Here is a 27415-nt window from a genome sequence, read left to right as displayed (position 1 = left end):
GCCTTTAAACGCGTTCCCGTTCAAAAATGCTTTTCTCCAGAACTGTTGGGTATGACGTCAGTGGTACTCCTCCAGGCTCACCGTAACCGGAATGCAGGGGCAGCGGAGAACCTCCTCCATTACACGAAGTACATGGAGGCCTGCAGTTCCTCCAGCACCTTGACGGCCTCCACGTATTGGGCAGTGGTCAACACTGCGTCTCCGCCGCCCTCAGACGACTGGCTGACCGCGCCTGACGTCTCCAGCTTGCTGGCGATGTGGTGTTTTGCGCGGAAGGCGGCCAGGTGCGCGTAGTACACAGGGGCCGGGATGCTCACGCTCCTTGCACACCGGGAGTATGTGTGGCACAGGTAGAAGCTGAGCTTCTGCAGGTCGTCCGCGCTGAACTTGGAGTCATCCCACACGATATAGTAGTGGGCCGGCCGGCTGGTGCCCTGCGGGAGCGCAAAGGAGTAAAGTTATTCACATGCCCAGATTCCGAGTGCCATGCCGGGCTGGGTCGCTTCGCATCGTGGTATGTGGTGGTGCGGTGTGGTCCTGCTTGTGGTGCGATGTGATGTGGGGTGGTGTGTGCGGTTTGAATACACTTATTTTATTAGCACACATTACGTGGGAAGGAGAGTGTTTAAACGCAATATACAAAAAACTGGCAGTGCCTATGAGCACAGCACGTGCTCGCCTTGCTCTTAATGCTGCATGCACAACATGTTTCTCTCTTTATTTGGCCTTAGATGCCCTCGCGCCGATAAATACCGTGAATAACTATTATTTCCTGCCTGGCTGTCATCAGCGCATTGGTCGGTCATCGTCATCTATGTCGCTGTCCCGACTTCGGTACAGCATAAAAAAACGAGGCATACAAGCCGACACGACTATTTAAAAAATCAGTTTTTTGGCCGTTTTTTGAGACTGCAAAGTCGCGTCCCGCTTTAACGTACGAGCAAGCAGGCCCAGGCGAGCATCAAGCGCTTCTCTTTTCACCCAACCCCATGCATTCATTGTCTGAGCAAACGCCATCCTGAAAAGAAAAACTAATGACCACATCCGTATGACAGCATCAATCTGCACTGGACATAAGGCCCCCCGTGCGCAGCTTCCGCTACCGCTTCCTCAAGGTCGAACGATGACGTTACAGTCACTCATAGCGCTCCTGTTTGCCTCGATGTGAAGCGGAATGCTTCCGCCACGGTGTCGCTTGCAGGTGATCTCGGAGGCCATGCTTCCCTTTCCTCAAGCTGCGGAAGGCCTCCACCGCAGGCGCTCCTGGTATTTGTAGCGCACTAAAGACGCGACGCGACTGTGGCGACGCCGGCGCCCGGACTATTTCCTCCGCAAATTGATAAACGAAAACACCGCGGACCATTTCTTCCCGCTGACAATAGCAACAAGGGCGGAGAAGAGGTCGCCTACCTGGATGCCGAAGTGGCTGCAGAGGAAGAAGTCGAAGTCCAGCGGGTGCGTGACCACCGAGTCTACGGTCGTGCCTGGTGGGACGTTGCGGAACTTGCCCACGCCGTCGCGGTCGTTGGCGGGCATGAACCTCGTATGGTGTCGCTTCTGGACCACGATGAACGTCAGCGGTGGCTCGTAGGTCTCGGTGGGACACATTTCCGCACACGCCAGCCGGATGGCGCTCACCTGAGAGATTCGAGAGCGGAAACAAAGAACAACTTGGTCAGGGTTTAAAGGCCATTCGACGAATCACGATATATACTTGAAACAGAATGTAAACAAAACGCTTTGGACCTTCACGAACTCTGCTGTCCTATTTTATATAATTGTCGTTTGGGAAAAACTCTATGGCGAAGAGCAGCGTTTTTTTAGCAACGCTATTATCGGTTGTAATCTGGTTAAACGAGCAGTTTCAGCAACTGTTCGGCTCAACGGAAGTGCAGCTTTTCCAACCAACGCCGAAATGAACAGCAGTCAGCTGCAGTTACTCGCACACTCCGCTAAATTGAGTTCACGCGGTCCACATTCTGGATCACATGATCGGTTTATATACATAACTCTAGGCACTGACTTACTATTTGACTTCACTCAACTAAAGTTTCTGTGCAAGCGTGGCGTTTGAGTATGCCGTCAGTGAACAACCACACAGAGCCAAGAAAATTCAGTAGACGGACGCCCGGCTTCACCGCTCAGCAGTTGTTTTCCTGGTGCCACTTCGCGGCATTTTTTTTTGTGGCTAAACTAATTCCAATGATACAACTCAAGAATGAAGCCGCTTTTCCCCGTAAAACGACCCCCTTCCAGTAAATGGCGTCGGCTGGTTTTCACGAACCTGCAAGGTGGACAATGCAGCGAGCGCGGTGACAATGACAATAGTCTCTACTGTGAGGGGGGAGACTAACCCCTTCCTTTTTCGACTTCCTACATGGCTACCTTAGGAGGCTCATGAGAAATGGTCTACACCATTGGCTGCGACCCCCTACTGCGACCCCCTACTGAGCTGAGATCTCAACTGCAGGTGGCGCTGCCTTTTATTACCCGTGCCACACGCGCACTAGAAATAACCACAGATGTTTGTAGCCTTAAGTTTGCCTATGCCATTATTTTCGGAGCTGGCGCTACACGCCCAGATTTAACGACATTACAATTTATTGGCAGATTTATTGATATTACAGATTCGCAACTATAACAGAGGAGATTACAATCCAATCAATGACGAAATTCAAATGTTTTCTGATAATATTCTGACGCCCTCTTTTCAATATAGGGCAGTATTAGATAACCGCGGGTTCAATTTAGAGACAAGCTCGCCTAACTTGTAGCCAAACGTGTCCCGCTTGTCACGCTATGAAATCATAAATCTAAGCTTTGCTTTACAAGAAAGCATCGACAAATGAGAAATAAGAAAAAACGGTTGTACAAAAATGCAAAGCACGAATGTTCGCCCTGCACGCGGGGTAAATATAAAACCTACCTAAAGCTGTGTTGTTATGGCCTTTGTGTCAAAAAAAAATAAATATTTTTTTCAAAAGCCCTTCCGGCGCTACTTAGGAACAATAAAAGCAAGCCCTTCAAAGCAATGCGTCCGAACAGTGTCAGTAATGATATATCAATACATGATATTCACAGCGCCCCCTACTTCGATGCTGAATGTCCTAAAGCTTTTAATTCGTTTTACGCATATATTTTCACCAAGAAGATAATCCTAACATGCCGTAAGTACCCTGATTTTGGTTACCCGTACATGGCACCGGTTGACATTACACTTTATGGCTTAGTACACCTGATAAATAGCCTAGTACCCTATTCTTCTGGGGTTGATGAAATTAACTGAAAGTACTAAATAAATGCCATTTCTGTCTCCAGCATCATCCTCCTTCATATCTTTAAGCAGTCAATATCTACAGGTGAGGTTTCCACCGGTTGGAAAATAGGAAAGGTTGTACCGGTTTTCAAAAGTACTAACAAACACTCGCACGGAAACTGACGACTTGCACCTTTTTGGACTTTGCCAAAGCATTTTATCGGGTAGAACATTGCCGACAAATATCTAAGCTTTGTGCTCTCAAATTAAATTCTTTAACTCTGTCATGGGTCCGTAGTCTTCTTTCTAATCGCCAGCAGTTCACCGCTGTTAACAATTATTAATTTCCTGTTTCCGATGTTACATCGGGCGCGGCACTAGAAAGCCTCCTCGGTCCATTACTATTCTTAATTTACACTAATAACCTGCCAGCAACAATCTCATCTTATATGCGCATATTTGCTGACGACTGCATTATTTATTCACCAATAAAATTTACTAATGGCCACCTTGAACTTCAAAGTGACCTCGATTGCATAAACGACTGGTGTAAAACGTGTCTAATGACTTTAAACATTTCTAAGTGTAAGATAATTACTTTTAGCCGAAAATCAGTCACTTCGAATTTTCCATACCACAATAATAACGATACATTGGCTCGGACTACGCAGTATAAGCATCTAGGCGTCCATATTTCACCAAACTTTTCTTGGGCTGAACACATAACCATCACTTTCGCTAATGCTTCCCGGTAACTAGTTTTCATTCACCGTAACCTGCAATGCACTACCCCTCACGTGTGTGAACAAGCCTACATTACTTTTGTCACACCGCAGCTAGAGTACGCTTCATCCATCTGGTCACCTCATCAGAAATATCTAAGAGAGAAGTTGGAAGCTGTCCTCAATGGGGCTTGTCGTCTCATTTCGCAAGATTGCAGTTATCAGTCTAGTTTAAACCAAACTTAAGATCAAACTTTCGCTCTATGCATCCGTTGCAAATCCGTCGCAAGACTGCCCTTTTATCCATCTTTCACAAATACGTCCATGCCACTGATTCACCGCCAGCACATCTGCAACGTCCCTCCTACTTATAACATAGATTACATAGTAACTACAGCTATGCCGCATTTATGGCAAAACACATGCTTTCAACTTCTGGTCACTCCCGCGTGCCATCCGTCTCTTGAAGAATCTTCCGGACTGCATCGCAAAGCAGGCTAATCATGACACCTTTAGCGAACATCTACCCAAACACTTCGCTGATAACGGTTAGCACGTCATTTATATACTCCGGATTCGTACAACTTCGTTTTCAGCAGCTTGAGACCTATTGCCTCTTTGGTTCCGTGGATGCGCAACTTTGCTCATTTGTGCCTGATACGTTTTCTTTGGCTTTTGTATAACTCGACTTCGTGCATTTCCCCTGTTTTTGTTTCATGACGCAGTTGTTTTTACTTTTATCCCTTTTTGTGAATTGCGATATGTTATCTGAACTCACCTGTTTTTTTTTGTGTTTTGCTGCACTTTTACTATTTTTTTATTTGTAACATATTTTGCGCAATGTTCTGTATTTGACCCCACCCCCCTTTTATTTTTACACAATGCCTTTGCGGAGACCTGTGAGGTGTCTTTAAATAGATAAAAAATAAAGAAAGAAAGAAAACAAAATTTAAATAAGTCACGGTGATGATAACGCCTTCAAGGGAGTAAAAAAAAATCACCTGAATATAAACAGTGTCAATGAGTCAGAACCTCAGCAATGTCATTCAAATATAATATAAAAATAAATTTGTAGAAAATGCCACTGTTCTTGCTTGACAAGTCGTAAAAGTCGAACTGGCGTGCCAGCTCACTGGCTAACATTGCTTCAGAATTGCTGGTAAAAATGGTGCTCTTTATGAATAAACCATTATCCACAGGATAGTGACTTTTCACAAAAAAAGTTGCATATCTTTCTGCATGCGGAATGGGGACAAGAGTATGCACTGCTTTGGCGAATGAGTTGTGGCGAACTCAGTAGGTCGCAAACAGCAGTTAGTCTGTCTAATGCCATTAAATACGAGCGCGTGACACTGTTCCGATGGCGTTAAAACTTGATCACTAAGTAATTAATGACATTAAACATGACCTTGTGAAACTGGTATAGCACCTCTAACTGTCGTTCAGTTCAACGGACGGTCAACTGTACAGCCGTTAATATCGCCCGTGCGTAAAAGGGGTGAGACACGGAGCGGGCACGCACAAAACCCAACCACAAGCCTCAGTCTTGGATGTTTACCACCTTTTGAAGAGAAACGATCAAGCTGACGTCAACTAACAGCGAGAAGACGTCTCCAGAAATGAATGTCCCGAATGTCCTGAAATTGTAGCGCTGTGGAGATCTATTCGGTGCCGTTACGTATATGCACAGGAAGTCCGCTTGTCATAAGACAAAAGGTTATTCAATGACGCTAGCGGCATTGAATGCGGTATAGCTGTCTTAACAAGATGAGAGTTTAGTGGACACAGTATTGTAGTAGGCGCAGTTGCTTACCTCATGGTTACGGACTTCCAAGAACTGCCCCTCGCTCACTCCGTCCCTGTAGAAGACGATCCGAAGAGGCTTGTGCCCGGTGGTGCGGTAGAAAACCAGTAGCAGTTCCTTGATCATGTCCTTCAGGTCCTTGATAATTTCCACACACGCCTTAGCCTTGGAGTCTTCAATCTGTACCCGAATGGTGGCGTGAAACTTGGACGGTACAGAGTCTAGGCTTCCGACGCACGCGGCGATGGATGGCCTGATCTTGTCTCCAGGCGATGGGTGCGACACGTCTGCTCCGATGACGATCACGGGCCTATGTAATAGCTTCGGCTTCTCCTGCATAAGGAGACTATTGTTGATGCCGCCCATCTTGGCGTTGATCTTTTGGCACAGGTTTTGGATGAGCGCTGCGTTACACTTTTGGACCACGTTGTTGTCCAAGATGCATTGTGTGCGGAGGGAGAGCTCAGTTTCTGCCACCTGCTTGATCTCAGCGTAGTTCGTGGCTTTTGTGATCACAGCCACAACCATCTCCAACTGCGGGTGCTGCTTGCGCTGCTCCGTGAGAACGGTCCGCATGGGCTTGCGGTTTGTGTCGAACGTGATGACCGCAAGCGGCTGCGCAATGCGCATGCCCAGTTCTTGGCCGATGCGGATCAGCATCTTGATGAAGTTGTCCAGGCAGTCCTTCTGCGCGAAGCGGCTCACGTTGAGAACAATCCACTGTGTCATCGACATCGCCTTGTAGAAGCGCTGCCCTCGGAGATCCCACGTACCGTCACGCGGCTTGCATATGCTGTTGTTCTCAAAAACCAAAGACGGCGGGTCGAGAATTCTGCCCACAACCTGAGTGGGTTCGGGGTTGATCTTGACGCCGAACTCTCGCAGGTACTTGTCCGAGGTGCTGACCATGTCGCGCACAGACTGACGAATCTCTAGGAAGCGCTTGGCTGGCGGCTTGGCCGCGCGCTTGATCATCTCGGCGGTCTGACTCTCCTCGAGTTTCTTCCGACAGTGCTGGCCTTCGGCCAGCTCGCACACCTCCAGAGGAATGTAGACCGGATGCGTCGGGCTGCCACTCTGCACGCAAGGGAAGTTCGGGTACGACAAGCGCCTGTACCGGCTCTGGAAGTAGTCGGCGACGGAGATCTGACTACCTTCTGATTCAAAATAGATGTCCTTCGCAGCTTCCCTCGTGATCTTCACCACTTTGTACTTGCGCGGGTACGGAAGGTGCGTCACTTTTACGCGGAGTCCTTTGAGCTCCCTATTCAGCCGCGCGTACTGGTTGTCGCGCAATGACCGTAAGTCCGCGGGTGTCGACACACGCCGGCTGTCGCTGAAGAACCTGCACATGAAGTCTACCAGTGGAAGCGACTCGTAGAATGCTGTTGCTGACATGTCGACGTTAAGCATGGGCTTCCATTGGGCGGGTCGAACACTCGCGTAGTAGCCAAACCACAGCTCCCGCCCTCCTCCGAGGTCATTGTGCTCGTTGGGTCCCGGCGGTCTGAAGAACAAGCGTCCAACCGGCGCAAGGTTGATCGAGGGGCTGTGCCTCAAGACGATGTGGATGGCCTGGAGGACTTCCTGGGGCACAGTTTGTACGCGCTTTTGGAAGACGCCATGCAGGGCATCCAGGTTCACGGTGGCTGCATACTGGATCTTGATGATAAACTTCTGGCTTCTCTGGTCTTCCTCGAGGTCGACTGTGAATGTCCGCTCGCGGAAGTTGAGCTGGCGGCGCGTGTACAGGTTCTTGCGGCCATCGAAAGCCGGGATGCAGTTGGCCAGGTCTTGCCGGTACTTCTTTACTACGAGCTCGATGACTATCCTGTTGATCTTTGTACTGAGGCATCGGTAGTTTTTCTGCTCAGGAACCTTGGTCTCCTTGGCAGTTTCCGAGGAGATGTCGACGTCGTAGTGGTAGACGCTGCCGGTCGGTATCTCAATGCTGAAGTGGTTGGCAAGAAGTTGTATGGTCCGGCCCAGCTGGCCGTGGGCGGGCCTCCGCGGGAAGTGAGAGGGCAGGGTTCGCTCGAGCTCCTGCGCCGTGATTGGTGGTAATTAGAGCAGGGCATGAAGAAGTAAGTATGCACGCACTGTTTCGTGTGTTGAGCGTCACACAAGTTTGGCCGAATGGTCTTCGATCTAAACTACAGTGCAGGACCGGTTCCGGTGAGTCTTAACGGGGAAAGCCTCCTGCACCCCGTGTGTTGTAGCGAGCCTATTAAAGGACGGCGCTTCAACATTAATATCCTCCCCTGAGAATGTCTTAAATGTTTTGTGCAAGCGAAGTTATCTGCAGCCAATATCTAAATTTCAGCGTCTTCTAGCCTTTCTATCTCCTTTCATCACTCTTTTCATGCTCACAGGTAGGCGCTCTTCAGCCAGCCCTACCCACTCGGCCCCACCGCTGGCTGCAGACGCGTTCGGGAATTTTCCCGGTAATGGTGGGGGGGGGGGGGAGGGCTTCCTGAACCGCCGAAACGACACTTATTATTGGCAGCGGCCACAGTAGCTGCCATACTTCTGAATCTGACAGCCACATCTAAACAAAAATACGCAGGAGCGCAAGGAGGAGAAATGCGCGGGCATGAAAAAATCGCTGGAAAGAGCTCGCCAACCTTCGCTAGGGATTGTGGGTTCTGTGCTCAATGTAGGAATATATGGTTCAGGTGTTTATGACGAAAGCTCGTAGTACTTGAGGGAGGTTATGTACACGGTTGGTCAAAAGTTCCGGGGTCACAGGGCTTGCTGCTTTCATCGGTATATCGTGGCACTTAAGGTGCGATTAAAACTATCAAGGTTTGCACAGTATAGAACGATACCTCTTCCGCCCTCTACGGATATTTTGAGTCTTTGGGTGTGTCATGTCTGCCTGATTATACAGCTCAAAAGCAGACCCTATGGCCTCGGAACTTTTGACCTACCCTGTACTTTCCTCGGAACGTATTTCAAAGCCTTGTGCTATCTTGAGCACATATGACAGGGACGATCGGGTCGATTGCAAAATCAAGGAAACGGACTGCGTGGTAGTGGTGTGCATCAAAAGCGAGACAGTAAGTACTAGTTCTTTCTGTGCCTTAATCTATTTATTCAGGGAACCCAGCCCATGATAGCGCAAGAGCTGAAGTATTTCTTCCAAGGTTTCTGAACCACTCAAAGGGCAACTGTGGGCGAGTTTGAATGTTTTAGACGCGGTATTGTGTTCCTATTCGCATAACATTTCTTGGGAGTCAATTCTCTGTGCATTTAAAAGCGTTTTTCAAAATCCTGAGTAGAAGCCCTTTAAACCAGCAAAAACAAAGAACGCCGAAACCAAAACTCGGTTTCTCCCCAAGTATGACGCCGAGATCGAGGCTTGTCGTCATGCATACTGTCACAGAACCTCTCGGTGCGTTGACTGACTAAACTGGAGACTGTAAGCGACAGACCACTGTTTGTGTGAAATGGCCAAAAACAAAGGTCTTATTTTTTTTCTTCTTGACCAATCTCCGAGCAAATATCGACGGGCATGCAGCTGGTGACGTCACATGTCCAAGGTGGCCCACAGAAATGGTCCCGATTGGGGTGAAAAAAATTGGAAAAATTTAATTATTCATGATGAAACAAACCGGCGCCCGGCACCGAAGCTCGGCACAAGGAACTACAGTGGAAATTTCGGCATTCGTGGAGGTCGGAAAGACGCACCAGCCGCTCATTAACAGTGAAAGATGAGCAACATACGGGAATCTTTCTATGAATTGACAATGTGCAGACGCGTAATTTATGAGAATCAACAGCTACAGCCCAAGGAAACATCAATTTGTCAGAGTGGAAGTTTGGGCTCGACAGTGCAACATTTCGCTTGGAGAAAAAGCGCATTTAACGCGTGAATAAAAAAGACAATGCACTCACTGCGGTGGCTCAGTGCTTAGTGCGCTCGGCTGCTGACCCGGTGTTCGCAGGTTTGAACCCGACCGCGGCGGCTGCGTTTTGATTGAGGCGAAAGGCGCCCGTGTGCTGTTCGATGTCAGTGCACGTTAAAGATCCCCAGGAGGTCGAAATTATTCCTCAGCCCTCCACTACGGCACTACTTCGTTTCTTCTTTCACTCCCCCCACCCTTGTCCCTTCCCTTACGGGGGCGGTTGGGGGCACTGCACCATTTCCTTCCGCCCCCCCCCCTCCCGCCAGAAAAGTTAATGTCGATTAGCCCAATAATAATAATAATAGGAATAATAATAATAATTGCTTTTTGGGATAAGGAAATGATGCACCATCTGTCTCATATATCCCTGCACACCTGAACCGCGCCATAAAAGAAGGGATAGAGGGAGTGAAAGAAGAAAGGAAGAAAGAGGTTCCGTAGTGGAGGGCACCGGAATAATTTCGACCACCTGAGGATCTTTAACCTGCACTGACATCGCACAGCACATGGGCGCCTTAGTGTTTTGTTTCCATAAAAACGCAGCTGCCGCGGTCGGGTTCGAACCCGGGAACTCCAGATCAGTAGCAGAGCGCCCTAACCACTGAGCCACCGCGGCGGGTTGGATTAGCCCAGCTAATCCAGGATATACAAAGGGGAAGCGAGATTGAGCTCTCCACTGTCCCGCAGAGCCGGTTGTGCGCCTTTCCTGGTTGTGCGCTTTTCCTTTCGTGAAAATGAATGGTCATTGCAAAATTGTGAACTCCAATGAACTCTACCAAGTCCTTCCACTAACTTGTTTTCTTTGGTTTTTGAGGAAAGGAAATCGCACAGTTACCATCTCACATATCTCAGTGGACAACCGAACCACCCCAAGAAGGAAGTGATAAAGGAGGGAGGGAAAGAGGAAAGAGAAAACAAAATTGAAAGTTGGATTTTGAGGAAAGGCAGGTGGAACACCTGTGGCTCAGTGCTACTAGTGGGGCATGCACAGTAGTGGGTAGAGAGCGAAAGAGAGAAATGCCATGTGTCATTACTGCTCCACGTCCTCTCCAGGAATCATGCAAAATTGCTCAACCTGTGGCCAGTAAAGCTTTCACTTTAAAAACAATATTTCATACGCTGGCAACAAAACACTCGGCCGCCGGCGTATAAGTAGTTAACTCCAAGGCTAAACCTGACGACGCACCAATTGCTTGAGCCACCCTTTATTCAGGTGAGACTAAGGCCCTGAACCTCACAGAAGAAACTGTGAAAATTGAAAATTGATTTTTGGGGAAAGGAAATGGCGCTGTATCTTTCTCACATATTGGCAGACACATGAAACACCCTATAAGGGAAGGGAAAACAGAGGGAGTGAAAAAGGAAAGGATGAAAGAGGAAAGGAAGAAAGAGGTGCTGTAGTGGAGGGCTCCGGAATAATTTCAATCACCTGGGGATCTTTATTGTACACTGACATCGCAAAGCACAGGGGTGCCTTAGCGCTTCGCCTCCATCGAAATGTATTGCAGCTGCCCGGTCTGATTCGAACCACTCATTTAAGTACGGTCTTTACGTCACAAACTTCGGTTTTAAATTTCAGCCACTCGGCTTGTCCTCCTCATTGTTGACCAAGGAACCCGTAGCGGTTCCGAAACGTTGTTCTCGATCTAGGCATTGTCAGCAGCTAAATCTTACGTTTCACTTCCAGAGCGCCCTATACGTCATGCACTACCACGATGCTTGCTACCCACAGCACTTTTCAGCAGTAAAAACTAAGCCCTGTAGTCGGCTGGAACTCCAGAAAGAAGCGACGGATGCACTTCAAAGGACGCCTTGCAGCCTACGGCGTCGGCCGATTCTCCGGGCGCCGCTGTCAATCTGATCAAGCGGTGGTTCATATCCTTTCATATGCCACTCCCTGAGATGTCACACAGGTCCAAGAGGATTGAGTAACCATGACGTCATGGGAACCAGTCGACGCCATTGGCTGGAGGGCCTCTATCGAGAGGCACATGCCGCTTCTTTCTTCAGTTGTATTATACCGGAGTTCGGTTCTCGTACCGTCCACTTAAGTCGATGTTTTGGAGAGGTGAGGTTTCCTCTTGCCTTGAAGCTAACAGCTGAACCTCTTTGTAACGAGGCGGTTTAATACGAAACAACTTATATAACGAAGAAATTATGATTGCACGTGGAAGCTCGGCCATCAGGGGCTATAACAAAGCTACAGCTATAACGAAGTAACCGCCGGAAACCTTCAACTTCGTTGTAAAGAGGTTCAAATGTATTTGGACCGCTGGCATAACGAGATGCACAGCATGGTTTATAACGAAATAATGAATATAACGAAGGAATTACGATTCCCCTCGGGAGCTCCTTCAACAGTGCATATAACGAAGCAACAGCCGTGAACGAACTTTCAGCTTCCTTATAACGAGGTTAAACGAACTACATGGCATGGCTCAAGATGAAGCCCTTTTCGGAAAACAGTACGCACCTTGATCCTGACATCGTCGCCTGAAGTGGCCTGGTCGCCAGCTGCGGGGGTCTGCTGTGTCACCGCGACGGGCGGCGTGCTTGGTGGCGACGGTGGTAGGGCAGCTGCTGCCGGCTGAGTGCCACTCACGGCGGCTGCTGCGGATGCAGGCCGGGGGCTGATGGAAGCTACCTTGGCGGAACCCGCGGCGGCGGCGGCCCCGTAGCTGGGACGGGAGGCGCTGGGCTGAGCGGTGGGGTGAGCGCTGGGATCCGCGGCCGTGGTCGGGCCGCCGCTGACGGCGCGCGGCTGCGGGCTGGCCGCAGCGCCCTGCTGGAGTGCTTGCGCGAACGAAACCCACGAGGGACCGGCGGGCGACGGAGCAGGAGGTGTGGCTTGGTTGCCACCGCTGGCCGAAGGCACTGCTGCGAGCCGAAAATGCCAATTTAACGCCGGCTCTATATATCGGCTGCGCTTGCGATCATATCGATCGTTACGACACGCATATATACACTGCCGAAAGCAGAAGACTGGACAGGCGTCGCCGGAGCTCCGTTGGTAGAGCACCGGACGCGAAATTCAGAGGTCGTGGGTTTCGGATCCCACCGGCGGCATGTGGTTGTTTTTCTTCTGCTTTTTAATGAATTATCTTTAAAAAGTTTCGCTTTTTATGAGGGTTTAAGGTCAGAAAGAGACTATTTAAAAAGTCATTGCCATATTAAGCCCCCACTGATGAACACCACAAAATATTTTTTTTTAAATTTCCCTATGCTCCTTGGTTCGGTCACTGTTGGCTTGCGTCATGTATTTCTTAACGAGCCCCTTTCGTCCCCTTCCCTTGTCTGCTCAACGGGAAAAAACATCTGGTATACAGTACTTAGTCGATGGTTTGATGGAATGCCGTCTGGTCAGGTCAGCAGAATGAATCTTCGGTTTACTGACCATGTGAAAGTGGTCAGCTGACTGCAGTTAACATAGTTGACATGGTCAGTGACCGAAAACTCAGTATACTGTGGTCGAGAGAACAGGTCGGAACAGCCGTCCCAACTCAGACAGCTGTGTAAGCCGATAATGGCATGCTCCGTGACTAAACGCGACTAAACATGCAGCTCCCCCAAAGAGCGTCGTATAGCCCTTGCACTGAAGAACTTAGTGCGAGGCAATAGCTGTCGCGCAGGGTCTTAATTTTCACACAAAAGTGATCAGCCCTCCCCCCACAGCAACGAAGAAGCGGCAAACGACAAACCCCGCCGCGCGTTCAATATACTTGAGACACACGCGCACGCTTTTCGTCTAGCTGTATACGTGAGAATAAAAACAATTTTCTAAAACAACAAAAAAAAACAACTTGGCTAACCCTGGAATTCAGCGAAAAGGAAGGACGCTTGCAAAGTGCCTCAGGCTCGTCCATGGCAGCGCCTGCATTCACGGCCGTTCTATATTATATACACACACGACATGGCTTAGAAGTAGTATCAACCAATGTCAAAGAGCAGAGGTGAACTAAAGGTCATGGGTAAAGGGTCAAGAGCGACGCCATAACTGTACCACGTACGGTCATACACGGCTAACGTGGTTGGGCTGACGGTCGCCCAAGGTTATTCTCCGGCCTATGCGATGAATGCTTTACCAAACGTGGTGAAACTTTTCGCTTCGTATTCAACTGCAGTGACTTCTTCAGTTTCATTCCGTTTAGGGCGCAGCTCGCCCGTCCCTGCGTTCCGCATCGTAGTCGCTGTAACATGCTACCTGACAGATGACGTGTTACGGAGTGTGACAGGTGACGTGTTGGCACGAAGTAGCAGAGCGAAGCGCCACCTGACACGGCGAGAGGAATGGACAGCCGGAAGGCGGCTGCTACGGGACGATGCCGGAGGGGGGCTAGCAACGTAACACGACACCTGCCAAGCGGTAGCTGGCGGCTTGCGGAGACCTGGGCTGAACTTTCGAATTACCGTCCGTCGAATCAGCCTTCAATTTTTTTCATTTATATATCGGGCGTAAAGAATGCACGTTCCTTGCCGCGGATAACGCTTGCTGTCACGGAGAATGTCAGCACATGCTCGCTGTGGGAAACGCGCTTCCCCAATTCCCTTCCTTTCTTCAAAATCGACGGAGTCCGCAACATCGTGAACGACAATGCCAATGATCACAATGAACGCGACGGTGGCGGCTAAGTGACGTCATTGCTCTCACATGGTTTCTCCTCGGTTCAAGGTCAAACTCGTCAAGCTGTTAAGCCGCCTTGACTTCACCCGGCAGCCCCCCCCCCAAAAAAAAAACAACAAAAAAAACACGCAGTCGCGAGAAATAGCGACCACAATCCGGGGAGAGGTATTTTTTGAAAATTGGCTTTTGAGGAAAGAAAATAACGCAGTAACCGTCTTGCATATCTCGGTGGACACCTGTACCACGCCGGAAGGGAAGGGATAGAAGGAGCGAGTGAAAAAAGAAAGGAAGAAAGAGGTGCCGTAGTGGGGTCTCCGAAAAAGTTTTGACCACCAGGAGATATTTAACCTGCACTGACATCGCACAACACTCGAGCGCCTCTGCATTTCGCCTCCATCGAAACGCGGCCGCCGTGGTCGGGTTCGAACCCGGGTACTCCGGAACAGTAGCCGAGCACCCTAATCACTGAGCCACTGTGACGGGTAATGCGGATAGCCCAAGCCAAAAATGCGACGGTAACAGAGTAATGAACAGAAACACGATACCCGAAAGACGCGGGTTCGGTGGCCGCGGCGGTCGAATTTCGATGGAGGCGAAATTCATGAGGCCCGTGTTCTGTGCGATGTCAGCGCACGTTAAAGAACCCCCAGGTGGTCGAAATTTGCGGAGCCCTTCACCACAGCGTCCCTCATAGCCTAAGTCTCTTTGGGACGTTAAACCCAAATAAACCATAAAGGAATCGTAAATGCGCTGAGGGGACTGGGGTGCGGAGCTGCAGAGAGGTTGCTGTGCACCAAGAAGAACGGGCTAAAACGAGACAGCAGCGGTCGGAAACGTGCCGTGGATCAAGGCACTGACCAAGCTGAAGAGCGTTCCACAGCACCCGTCCCGTGTCAGGTCAGCAGCATGGACGGAACACACAGGCGCACGGGCGACGCGTGCAGCAGCGCGTGCTCGAGGAGCGTCGAGACGAACAGTGCGCGTGCGCAAGGCGAACGTTCGGCAAGGCATTCACGGCAGGAACGCGCCGCCGGTCACAAATGCGCGGCTCGGCTGGAACCCCTTTTATGGGTCCTCTCAGAAAAAATTAAAAACAAAAGATGACGTGAAGCGAAGCGACGCGATCCTTTGTATTGGGTTATGCGCTTCAGTTCGGTATTTCACATAACCTGTTAGCACCGACGTTCGTAGCATGCCTGGAATTTGGTAACTTTCTTCATTCCGCATACATTCTATCGTATAGCAATGCTACCGCAACATCAAGTATTCCCGAGACTGCAGCATCAATGCAAAACGTTGGTTGTCATAACAAAATAGCCTAATATTAATGATATCTAAAGAGTGCATTGTCCACAACGCAGGTTGGAGCTTGAGCAAGCTGAAGGCTTCGCGATTTCACTAAGCGTGCGGGCTTTGTTCGAACAAAGCAAGGCTATTGTCACAGCCTGAGGGCATCGAGCCCAATACTGGCGTTGCATATGGCGACACTGTACGAACCACGAGGACCGGAGACGCGAAGTCGTACGCAGTCCAAAGGCCACTTCACATAGGAGCGGAAACGCTAGCAATTTGTGCCGCCGCGGCGCACAAAGCCGTTTCGAGCGGTCGCGGCGCATCTAACGGCCAGAGGAAAGAGGTTCAATAAATGTGCAAATTCTTCGATGCAACGCGCCGCTCTATCGCTCTGCTCGCTCATTTGCTTGCACGTGAACCCACCTTAACGCGATTAGAAGGCTGCCGAGGTCGCTTCGGCTCAACCGAACCAGGTTCTTTTTTTCTCTCAAGTCACGGTCACTCACGCTCACGTAAAAACGATGGTGCATAATAGCGAAAACAAACGGGTAACGAAGCTCGTGCATTTCGTTCAGCCTTCTCGCAAAAATATGCTTTAGAACACAATCATCGTAGCCCACGAGGTTAGGCCTAAAGCGACCACTATGTGACGCCAGATGAACAAAGGGATCGAGCACCCAAACGAGACAGCGGCGGAGGCCACAGAACCGGAAGGAAATTCGCTACGCACCTGGAGGTCCAGCAGCTGAGTCGTTTTTCTTCATGTCTTTGCGCTTTCCTTTCCCCATTTAGATAGCGGGGCCACAAACACAATTGGCAATCAACGGAACGGACGTCTTGACTGCCTGTCGAGCCCCTAGAGAAAGGCAAAATGGCTGCGCTGTTTCTCTTTTATAGAGGCCTTTTCCGCTCTGCGATTGGCTCATATGCGACGCCACGAGCTGCACGTGTTCCGCCGTCATTGGCTACGCTTGGAGACGTCATGCGCGTGCCGGCGCTTCTGCCTCCATGAAAGCATAAAGAAAAAAAGACTGTATGGAACCAAAGGGAATTGTATGATAACGCTTTACCACTGCTCCTTATGGGAACGCAAGGTCCCGGCGCGTCTCGAACACGCGCGCTGTGGAACTCGAAGACAACAAGTGGAGGGGGACTCCGCTTCGAAACCCAAGTAGTCCTAGAAGCTACTTTGCTGCGAGGGTCTAGTTCGGAAAATACAGAGGCGCATACCAAGCTCACGGGCGTACAAAGTGAGAAAATGGGACGAGTGCTGCTAGCATTCATTTCCCATTTTGTCCAAGTCCGTGGTTTCAGCTCAGAGATCCACATAAATGAGCTACCAGAAAGCGGCATATAAAGAGCTGTAGCGATTTGTCAACATTTTTGGCTTTTATTTATGTCTATCTATTTGTTAATGCATCTGTTTGATTCATTTTATTCCCACGTGCTAACGTGGTTAAGTCTCGGATTAAGGAGTGTGTTTTACTGCCCACATGTGAGGCGACCGTCTAATAATTGGTTTTGGGGGAAAGGAAATGGCGCAGTATCTGTCTCATATATCGTTGGACACCTGAACCGCGCCGTAAGGGAAGGGTAAAGGAGGGATTGAAAGAAGAAAGGAAGAGAGAGGTGCCGTAGTGGAGGGCTCCGGAATAATTTCGACCACCTGGGGATCTTTAACGTGCACTGACATCGCACAGCACACGGGCGCCTTAGCGTTTTTCCTCCATAAAAACGCAGCCGCTGCGGCCGGGTTCGAACTCGGGAAATCCTGATCAATAGTCGAGCGCCCTAACCACTGAGCCACCGCGGCGGGGCGGCGACCGCCTGAAAAATTGGTTTTGGGGGGAAAGAAAATGGCGCAATATCTGTCTCACATATCCGCGGAACCCTGAACCGGACCGTAGCAGAAGGGATAAAGCAGGGACTAAGAGAATGAAGGAAGAAACAGGTGCCGTAGTGGACTGCTCCGGAATAACTCGGACCACCTGGGGATCTCTAACGTGCGCTGACATCGCACAGCATATGGGCGCCAATCTCAGAGTTTATGTCGACTCGTTGCGGTGGCCATTGCTCTCGAAAGAGGCCCCGATGCACGGTTCGCCGGTCCCAACCGTAGCACTCGCTCGGCAAAGAGGAGCCGCTACACTTTGACGTCTCCCTTTGTGCGAGGCGAAAAAAAAAACTCAAGTCGGCGACGCTAGGCCAGGCTTAGCTCAGCCGGAATATCTGATACGCGTCTCGCTGGAAATCTCCAACGCCGGCGTTTGGTGGTATTGTATCATCGCAGGCATCCATGTCTGAGGTTACACATTCCCTAAGGTATCCATGTTGTTGCGATTACAGGACGATACAGGAAAGTGCACGGGCCTGCCGACGGGCTCCAGCTATGCGTAACCAAGCAATGCCGCGTGCAAACAAAGGACAGTTCAGAGGTGTGAGAGGAACTACTGAAAGAAAAATGGTGCGCTCGATCAACTGCGACCGTAGGAGCGACGGTGGTTCTAGTGGGGCGCTATCTGTAGAGTCAGTTGTGTGGCGTTCGCAAGATAGCGACAGCACGCGTCACCGCGCTCATGTAAGGATAGTGCGCTCATGTAAGGATAGTGTTGTGGACGTGCCCAGCGACGGCTGCTATCAGAAAACGGCTCCTCAGGGAGGTGGGCCTGCGGTGGAACCGCGAAAGAGACTTCGTGAAGTGGACAATGGACAATCGTTTCATTAACAACCTCTGCGACTACCTCAGCGCAACGGTTCTTCACTCCTTCTTTTAACTTTCAATTCCGTGCATTCCTTCCCCCCTTTCCTTTTCAACTTATGCCTCATGGCACACTTCTCGAATAAAAAAAAAGATAGCGCCGAGCGTTCCTTAGTGATTCGTGGGAACGAAGCCTGGCAGCGACGGCGCCGTTTCGATATATACGCGAAATTATGTAAAGAACCGTGTGTGTTCGGAGTTACTGCAGTACCCCTATATACGATGGCCACGTGTGACTTCCAGCCGCTTTTAATGCTGGCTATCAAATTCAGGGAAAGCGCCGAGTAGAATGGCAATGCACTCGCCACGTTTCGCTTGATGAGCGCGAACGGCAAGTGTAGTTTAAATATTTAGCTTAAACGCTTGTCGGCACCTCGTGTTCGGAAAAGAGGCCACGCTGGGTCGAACACTGCTGCCTACCACAGCAACGCCAGCTTCAAGGAAGCGCCACGTGACGTTTTCTTTATTTTTTATGTTAGGAGCAATAGATTATGGTTTAATACCGTTGCCGCAGCGTTTCTTGCTTTAATTTTGACGTTAGGAACGCTACATAAGGGTGGAACTCCAATGGCGCAGCATTGGGCTGCCACAACACCCTTCCAGACGGCTCCTGTTCGAATGTCGTATAGTTCGCAAAGTGCTGAGACCCTATGCCGCTAGAAAAAATTTTTTTTGAAAAAAGGAAACTGTCCCCCTATCCTCCCTTCCTCTCCCCTCACCTCTTTCATTTCATTTCTCAATTCTGTCTGCTATCCTTTATTTCCGCCGCCCCAGCTCAGGTGCTTCAGTATCGATGGCACATGCAGGAGCTAGCAAAAATCTTTTCTTTCCTTTTTACTATGATTTTAATTAAAAAAAACACTACCACCAGAAAGGAAACGGCGTAGTAATCGTTGTTATGGAGGAAAAACGCTAAAGCGCCTGTGTGCTGTGCGATGTCAGTGCACGTTAAAGATCCCCAGGTGGTAGAAATTATTCCGGAGCCCTCCACTACGGCACCTCTTTCGTCCTTTCTTCTTTCACTCCCTCCTTTATCCCTTCCATTACGGCGCGGTACAGGTGTCCAACGATATATGAGACAGAAAATGCGCCATCTCCTCCCCCCCCCCCAAAAAAAAAGCAATTATTATTAAGTAATCGTCTCACTTCTCGGTGGAACAACCCGCTTTCAATCTAGCGTCCATTCGAAAATAGAAGCGTTGGTACCGCCGTAGCGTTCTACTGCAATAGGGTGGTGGTTACAACTTTATTGCCACAAAATGGAAGGAACTAGCTGGGGCTCGTGCGAGCTCAGGGTAGCAGCAAGCCGGGGGCGACCTCTTGAGCTCGCTTGATGAGGGCCAGCTGCGTTGTTTTTCTTTACGTGACCAACAGCTTGACCCATTCCCCCACCGAGGAGGCAGGCAAGAGTGTCGTCAGAGCGGGTTTGCTATAATAATAATAATAATAATAATAATAATAATAATAATAATAATAATAATAATAATAATAATAATAATAATAATAATAATAATTGGTTTTCTGGGGAAAGGAAATGGCGCAGTATCTGTCTCATATATCGTTGGACACCTGAACCGCGCCGTAAGGGAAGGGATGAGGGAGGGAGTGAAAGAAGAAAGAGAAATAGGTGCCGTAGTGGAGGGCTCCGGCATAATTTCGACCACTTGGGTATCTTTAACGTGCACTGACATCGCACAGCACACGGGCGTATTAGCGTTTCTCCTCCACAAAAACGCAGCCGCCGCGGTCGGGTTCGAACCCGGGAACTCCGGATCAGTAGTCGAGCGCCCTAACCACTGAGCCACCGCGGCGGGTGGGTTTGCTAGCGCATTCCCGTAATATATGGTCTTGTGTGGCATGCGTCCCGTCACCACAGTGCGGGCATGCAGGGTCATATTCACCGTTGGTGATTAAGCATAACTGGTAGGGGCTAAGAATGGCCTTTGTTAGTAGGCGTCTGAGTGCCGCGGCTTGCGCCCTGTCCAGGTCGGGGTGAGGAGCGGGATACATGCAACTTAGTCCGCGATAACAGTTTGTAATCTCCGCGTACGGGGGAGGCACCTTGGCGGGGGCATCCGCTCCCGAGAGGCCTCCCGTCCCCCGGTTGGTGAAACCTACAGTAAGCCACTTTCAACTGTACGTTTCTTCGAATGTCTGGTTTGGCGCTACCTCCCCTCTGGTCATTTTGCCGTGAGCCTGGATCTATTGATAATAATAATAATAAATCGCCTCTATTGTCGCCATTTCACCTCCTTGAGAAGAAGGTTTCTGGACGAGCCCTTGCAGCATCTTGGCCTTAATTTGAGCACCCCGCTCTTGCTACCATTGGGCGCCACCGCACTTGGGTACATCCACAGATGTTTGTACCGTTGTTCAAAATTTCTTGCTGGAACCTCATCGACTGTGTTGCTAAGTGTTGCAATATTTCCTTTTCTATCCACTAATAATCTTTTAATTAATTATTCTTATTTAATCCCTATATTTTTTTCACATAAAAACTCATCCCTTTTCTGTTCATGCCTTTCTTGAGTTAGAATCCATCGGTGTTTCACTCCCGCGTGCTTTTCTTTTGCTTTTACCGAGTACAGGTGAATAGCAACCTCTGCCTCTGATTCTTGGCCGATCCCCTAGTGTGGGTATGTGCCATCTTTTGATGGGACAACAACAACAACAACAACAACAACAACAACAACAACAACAACAACAACAACAACGACAACAACAACAATATTAATGAAAACAAAAACAAAAACAACTACAACAACAGCAGCAGCCGCAGCAGCAGCAGCAACAACAACAACAACAACATTCTTTCCAACGTCACCTGGATAATATGAGCAGCTTGCATTCATAGTGAAACGCGGTGATTTATGTAGTGTTATAATTCCTATATCTCATTCAACCCTTATGATGATTGCACGGATTTTATTGTTAGAGTTGTTGCTGGAAAGTGCAAATGGAAGTGTTTACCGCAGAGTGCGGGCAGAAAATTGGGTCAGTGAAAATCGCGCTGGAAGGCATTTGCCCCTCAAAAGACTGGAAACTTGAAAGGCGCTCAAAGTTTTGTGATTTAGCTTACTGACTTCCTCCATCCCTAAAGAGGTACAAGCGCCAGCGCCGCTTAGAGCTACCTCTCCGCGCGTCTAAGAATGAAAGGTTCACTGGTCGCATGACATGGGGGGATCAAAATTCTCTTCGCTGTTAAAAAGTTTCTGTCTACTAGAAGAAACATGAAGAACCATTGCAAGCAGGGTAAGCCTGGCAGAAAGCACAGTATCAGACGGATGAAAATCACCTTTTCTAAGACCCACAGTCACTGGTCGGTGTGAGAGCTTGTCCATATTCCGGCGATAAAATTTTACTCGAGGTACAGAGATAAACAATGCTTTCTGTTTTTTTTTTTATTTAAAGCGAAAAGATTCACTATACGCTAGGTAAAGCAGTCGTCGCGTAGGCCGGAGAATGACCCTGAACGACCTTCAGCCCAACCGCTTTAGCCGTGTATGACCATATGCGGTACAATTATAGTGCCGAACCCTTAACCCCTGACCTTGACCCATGACCTTTAGTTGACCTCTGATCTTTGGGTTGATCTTTGATCTTAAGAACATCCGATGGGGTGATTGAAGCCTATGATGATATCCGATGGGCGTGTCGTAAGACCATGTGGTACCAAGTCATAACCACGCGGTCGTGTGGGTACATAAATATAACGGCTGTCCCGAGGGCGTAGCGGAGTTGTCATGGACGAGCCTCAGACGCTTAGCAAGCGTCCCTGCTTTTCGCTGAATTCCAGGGTTAACGAAGTTAAGTCACTGCAAATTTTTTTCCCGCGAAGCCTCGCAAGATAGCGCTGAAAAAAAGACATTGTAGCTATGATAACAAACACTGGATGAGGTATAGGAAAGAACAATGCTATCGGACGACAGCGAGGATTATTCGTCGCGAAGCTTTCTACGCCCCATCTGTCCATTGTTTTATCATCTCCTGTCCTCTGATACGCATGTACATCGACGACAGATGTTTTGTAATTCATTTAGCCAACTCTCTGAAGCTTATAATGAAGAGACTTGGCTCCCTACTGTCCCCGGCGTATTGTGTAAGCCTATAGCGCGTGACGAAAGTAGAAGGCGCCGACCAAAAGAAAGGATGGGATGACGTTTGGGCTCCCCCTCGGGAGCTCCCGTGGGGGAGCCCAAACGTCATCCCATCCTTTCTTTTGGTCGGCGCCTTCTACTTTCGTCATGTACCATCCCGACCAGACAGGTTTCCGTCAGATTCTAGACTTCGAGCCCTATAGCGCCCGGCGCACAGTTGTCAGGATGAAAACTGAACATGAAAAGTGTGCAGTCTCTACTCCTTGAGTTCTATCAAACGAATCAGTGAACAAAGGGTACTGGACACACACAAACAAGGACGACCCTTCAAGTCCTTCTTTGCGTGTGTTGACAATGACTGACCGATTCGGTAATAAACGCGATCCCTTAAAGAAGCAATCAAATTGGTTATATGGTCGCGTCATGTGGTTTTGGTGCGACGATACGGCACTCTCAACCAATCCGGACTTTCTTGTCACAACGCCGACGCCGGCTTTCCCGCCGAACGGGGCCTTTAATGCCACTGCGTTAATAAATCGCAGTAGATGGAATCGCAGCAAACTGTTCCACGTCGATCACAAGGCGACCACTTTGTTGGGGTTATTTTGATATGAGCTTTAGTGCAACACGCGTAGGAACGACCTGTCTCAGGCAGTGCCGAAGAGCGCTGTTTGCAGTGAAGTGATTGGGACTGCCATGAAATAGGCGAATTATTTGAGAATCGGCTACATTCACTGCGTAAAACAATAGCTCCTCATGCAGGAATAGTCGCATTATGCTGCAGTAGCTTGCATGATTTACAGAGCAATGAGAAGCACCACTCAGTAACACTGCTCTTGTTGGAAGATTATGAGTATATGTACAACCACGTAGATCGCGTGCTCTCTGAAGTCATATCATCAGCCACGGCTAACTGCGGGTAAGAGCAAGGGGATTTCACCCATTTACTGCGCACATAACATGAACCGTCGCGTCGGCTTTGTGGCATTGGCGGTCCGCTGCTCATCCCAAGGTAGCGGGAACGAATGCCGCGGTCGCAGTGGTGGAATTTTGATGGAACCTCAGGTGGTCTAATTTAGTCTGGAGACTTCCACCGCGGCGTCCCTCCTAGCCCGTGTGGCGATGCGGAAAGTTGAACCCCACATAAGCACCTATTTGAACACTAAATTTCCTGATTCCAGCGGAAAAAGAAAGACACCGCCTGCACTGAAGTGCACGGATTGAAACTCACGGATAGCCTGTGGCTTATTGGCGGAAATGTAGAACACACGCCGAAGAAGCTAAACAAACGGGAAAAAACTTCGCTGCTGTTTTCACAAACATTCTTCGACGTTCACATTAGATGTAAGCGACAGCAAAAGTCGAAAGCATTGTTTGGTTCGTGGTTTATGGGGGTTTAACGTCCCAAAGCAATTCAGGCTATGAGAGACGCCGTAGTGAAGGGCTCCGGAAATTTCGACCGCCTGGGGTTCTTTAACGTGCACTGACATCGCACAGCACACGGGCCTCTAGAATTCAGCCTCCGTCGAAATTCGACCGCCGCAGCCGGGATCGAACCCGCGTCGTTCATGCCAGCAGCCGAGCGCCATAACCACTGAGCCACCGCGGCGGCTGAAAAGGCTGAAAGCATTGTAAAGCACTCTGTAAAATGTTAGCACTACTAGGGAACTGTTTTTTTAGAAGGGGAAATCTGGACTCTCATGCTTACGTCGCACAGCAAATCAAGACACTTGCTATCTATTAATATCGAACCCATTTATTAACGTGAAACAGTAGAGTACGAAACAGCACGTCAATGTATTAGTTCACAGACACACAAAAAGAAGAGGCCTACGGTATAAATTCGAGCCGCAGGCGGAGTTTGTTACTACCGATCAAGACATGCCCGCCCAATTTCTGAACAGGTATCTTATCTGACCGTCCTAAAAACACAACTTTCTTAAGTTATTCAGCAAGAGGTCTAGTTAGTTCCTGCGAAATTGCACTCTCTATAGCCAGTTCCCTTGTGCTGTCGCAAGGGTTGATGAAAAGCAGCTTAATCTTTTTTTCCATGGGCCACTTAAGGAACCTGTCGAACAAGCCTTCGATCATATATACACGAAGCCAAACCTTCGAGTCACTAAGGCATAGCCTGGGTACAATAAGGTACCCATAGTGGTAGCTAGGTCGGCCATCGTTACCTGTAAAATACTGGGCAGAAAGTGGGGCTTTCGTGCAAAATTCAGTCCAGTCTTCTACGGTCAATTCGTACAGTACGGATTTGTTCAGGAAGTCGTTAGTGCTACTGAGAGACGCTACAACCAAAAGTTCCATAGCTTTCACTTCGTCGTCTACTATCTCCGTTAGCTTCTCGGCTGTCTCCGAAGATGTAGCTCCGGCATCAGCGAGCCTGCGGTCGCCACGGAAGGCTTCTACGATGCTCGCCTTCAGACCCAGGACGTTCCGCTGACACTCCCGGCTGATCACCCCCTTCACGGCCCGCACGTTTCCCGCCATCGCTTGACTGATCTCCGTAGGTACTTGACCCCAGCGCTTATCTAATGCTGCCTCGGTTTCCGCCCGGCACACAGCAGCAGTTTTCAGCACTGCGGTACTGAGGGCATCAGACACCATTGTGGACAACGTCGCCATCGCATTTTCCATGTCGAGATGTTCCTCCAGCAAGTCTAGCTTGGTATGCAGAACGGCATTTTCTTCCGAGAGTTTGTTCAACGCTGCTTGCACTGCACGGTATTCAGGAAAAGTGGCCTCGGCCTGGGCCCTAAGCACCGGAATACTATTTTCCAGTGCGACTGTCGCTGTATCGGCTGTACTGGTGGACTGCGTTGCAAAGGTGCTACCGGCCTCAGGTCGAAGGCGGTCCTCTAATGAATCCAGCTTCCTACGCACGGCAGCATTGCCTTCCAATATTTTCCCCAGCGCTTCTTTTACTTCCATAAAGGCGTTGGCAATGTTGTCGTCCAGCGGTTGCTCCTGTGGGCGGGACGGCACACAGTCGCACTCCAGATGTTCCGCAATGTCCCGATGCAAGACCTCCTCGCTGCACCTGGTACAGCTCTCGGCGTGGAATTGGCAGGCGTTGATAAAGTGCTCCAACATGGCGGACGCCACACCCTCGTTGTCGCAGCCGTGCTCAGCGTTCCAGCAGCGTACCTTCCTGCCGAGGGTACCGTCCCTGCCGATGGTTGTCCACGCCACGTCATCCTCCTGGAAAGGCTCTTTGTCCAGTGGGCAGTGGCTGCGCTTGGCATCGACGCCGTCGTAGCAGGACTGGCAGAGCAGGTGGCGACAGGCCAACATGGCCGCCGAGGAGGGAACGAGACAGCAGACACTGCACACTCTGCTCGACGGGAACGGGTTCACGAAACACGTCGGCGGCCAGTCCAGACCGGTGCCGAAACAGAACACTGTTTGCGCGCTCGCGGGCGCCATGGCTGGAGCACGCCGACAGGTGCTCCAACTTCGAGCGTCTCTCTCACAGCAGAATGATAGTGCCGTCTTCCCGTCAGCGACAGTTATCAAATATTCCGTTGTTCTTATCAGATACAGGAAAGGGTGTAGGAGAAAGAAAGCTCGATTGCAAAACAATCAGCGCGGTATGGAGCGAACGGGTCGATGACAATAGCACCGCGTTTTGGATGCGTTGGCCGTAATTAGAAAGTACTTTCTCTACTTCGAATTTTTCTTCAGAATTAATGCGACGGCTGAAAAAAGGTCGTTTTTAACCGAAGTGAGGCGCAGGCACTTTCAAAGGGAGAAAACGTTTCGGCGATCGCTCATGAAAACGGCTACGAAACGGCTGGCGAGTGACACCTGTCATTCACAGCGAAAATCTTGAGTTCAAATCAAATCAAGTAATATCAAATTTATTTCTGCCTTGAAAAGGTACAGACAGCAAAGGCGCAGAAAAAGCTGTAAGATACAGCTTGACAAAGCCGCAGCCCCCTTTCGCATGGCAGCGACTTGACAGCAAGGGTTAGAAAACAAAGGCAGTTGGTCAACGCATTAAGTTACACAATATTGAAACTACAAAATAAAGTGAGACAGCACTATACAATATTAAATCGACATTCACACTCGATAAACACAGATAGCGAATTAAAAGAATAAACATATTCTACATCTCTACGTACATACCACGCAAAGATTTCTTTGACGAACAAAATTATTATATGCGCATGTATTTAACAGGGAAGGAAGAGTGAATTACAGGCGTTCTCTACCTGAATTTATTCGAGGAGTCGGCACTACCCAAGTCTCCGAATACCTTGTCGTGTAGCTGGCTTCTCGGAAATGTAATTCAGCAAGTTTACGTATGTAGTTTACATTGCAACGTATTTCAAGTTTAGAAGGGATACTTTTACGATATTTATAAAAGTTGTGAAATTTTACCACACCGCTTTGTAGAAAAGATTCGCGCTTGGCTAGTCCCAGGGGACATTCTAAATAAGACGAAGGAACTTCTTCTGCAGAAAATAGATACGTTGAAGACAGCTATCCGTGGGTGTACCCCACACTAAGTGGCAGTAGGTTAAACAGGAGTAGAAAAGGGAATTAAAGAGGAGTAGCTTTATTTTCTTGGAATAACATATCTCAGCCGACTTATGACCCCGGTTAGTTGAGCCAGCTTCGTTGCTATATGGTCTACGTGGTGATACCAAGTCATGTTGGAAGAAAAAACTACTCCTAGACATTTAAATTGTTCAACCAAATCTATATACCGCGAGCTTGGTTTAATCACTATGGAGGAAAGAAGCACTTTATTCTTAGGACAAAAAATAACATCTTGAGTTTTCTTATCATTTAAACGTATACATTTGGATACAGACAATTTTTGTAATTCAATCATGGTGTGATTGCATTCCTGAACAAGGAGATAAAGATCATTTCCAGGAAAAAAAATGCTTGTGTCATCAGCGTAGATAATAAATGTTGCTGCGGAATTAATGTTAGAGA

General features: G+C 49.1%; 2 protein-coding genes across 2 annotated transcripts; both read right to left on the bottom strand.

Moving 5' to 3' along the window:
• Positions 1-1252: 1252 nt before the first annotated feature.
• Positions 1253-21922, bottom strand: LOC144120177 (protein argonaute-2-like). The gene is made up of 4 exons (XM_077652602.1): positions 21913-21922; positions 12164-12567; positions 5792-7825; positions 1253-1638 (listed from the first exon to the last, which is right to left on the bottom strand). The coding sequence occupies exons 1-4, from the start codon at positions 21920-21922 to the stop codon at positions 1321-1323; spliced, it is 2766 nt and encodes a 921-aa protein (XP_077508728.1). The 3' UTR covers positions 1253-1320.
• A 2275-nt stretch (positions 21923-24197) lies between these two features.
• LOC144115351 (uncharacterized) lies at positions 24198-25965 on the bottom strand. Its single transcript, XM_077649701.1, has one exon. It carries the CDS (start codon positions 25889-25891, stop codon positions 24404-24406), a length of 1488 nt encoding a protein of 495 aa, XP_077505827.1. The 5' UTR covers positions 25892-25965; the 3' UTR covers positions 24198-24403.
• Positions 25966-27415: the final 1450 nt, after the last annotated feature.

The sequence above is a fragment of the Amblyomma americanum genome, chromosome 1 (assembly GCF_052857255.1).
Source record: "Amblyomma americanum isolate KBUSLIRL-KWMA chromosome 1, ASM5285725v1, whole genome shotgun sequence".
Taxonomy (NCBI): domain Eukaryota; kingdom Metazoa; phylum Arthropoda; class Arachnida; order Ixodida; family Ixodidae; genus Amblyomma; species Amblyomma americanum.
Note: the sequence above shows the minus strand (reverse complement) of the source record. Positions and strands in the feature narration are given on the sequence as shown.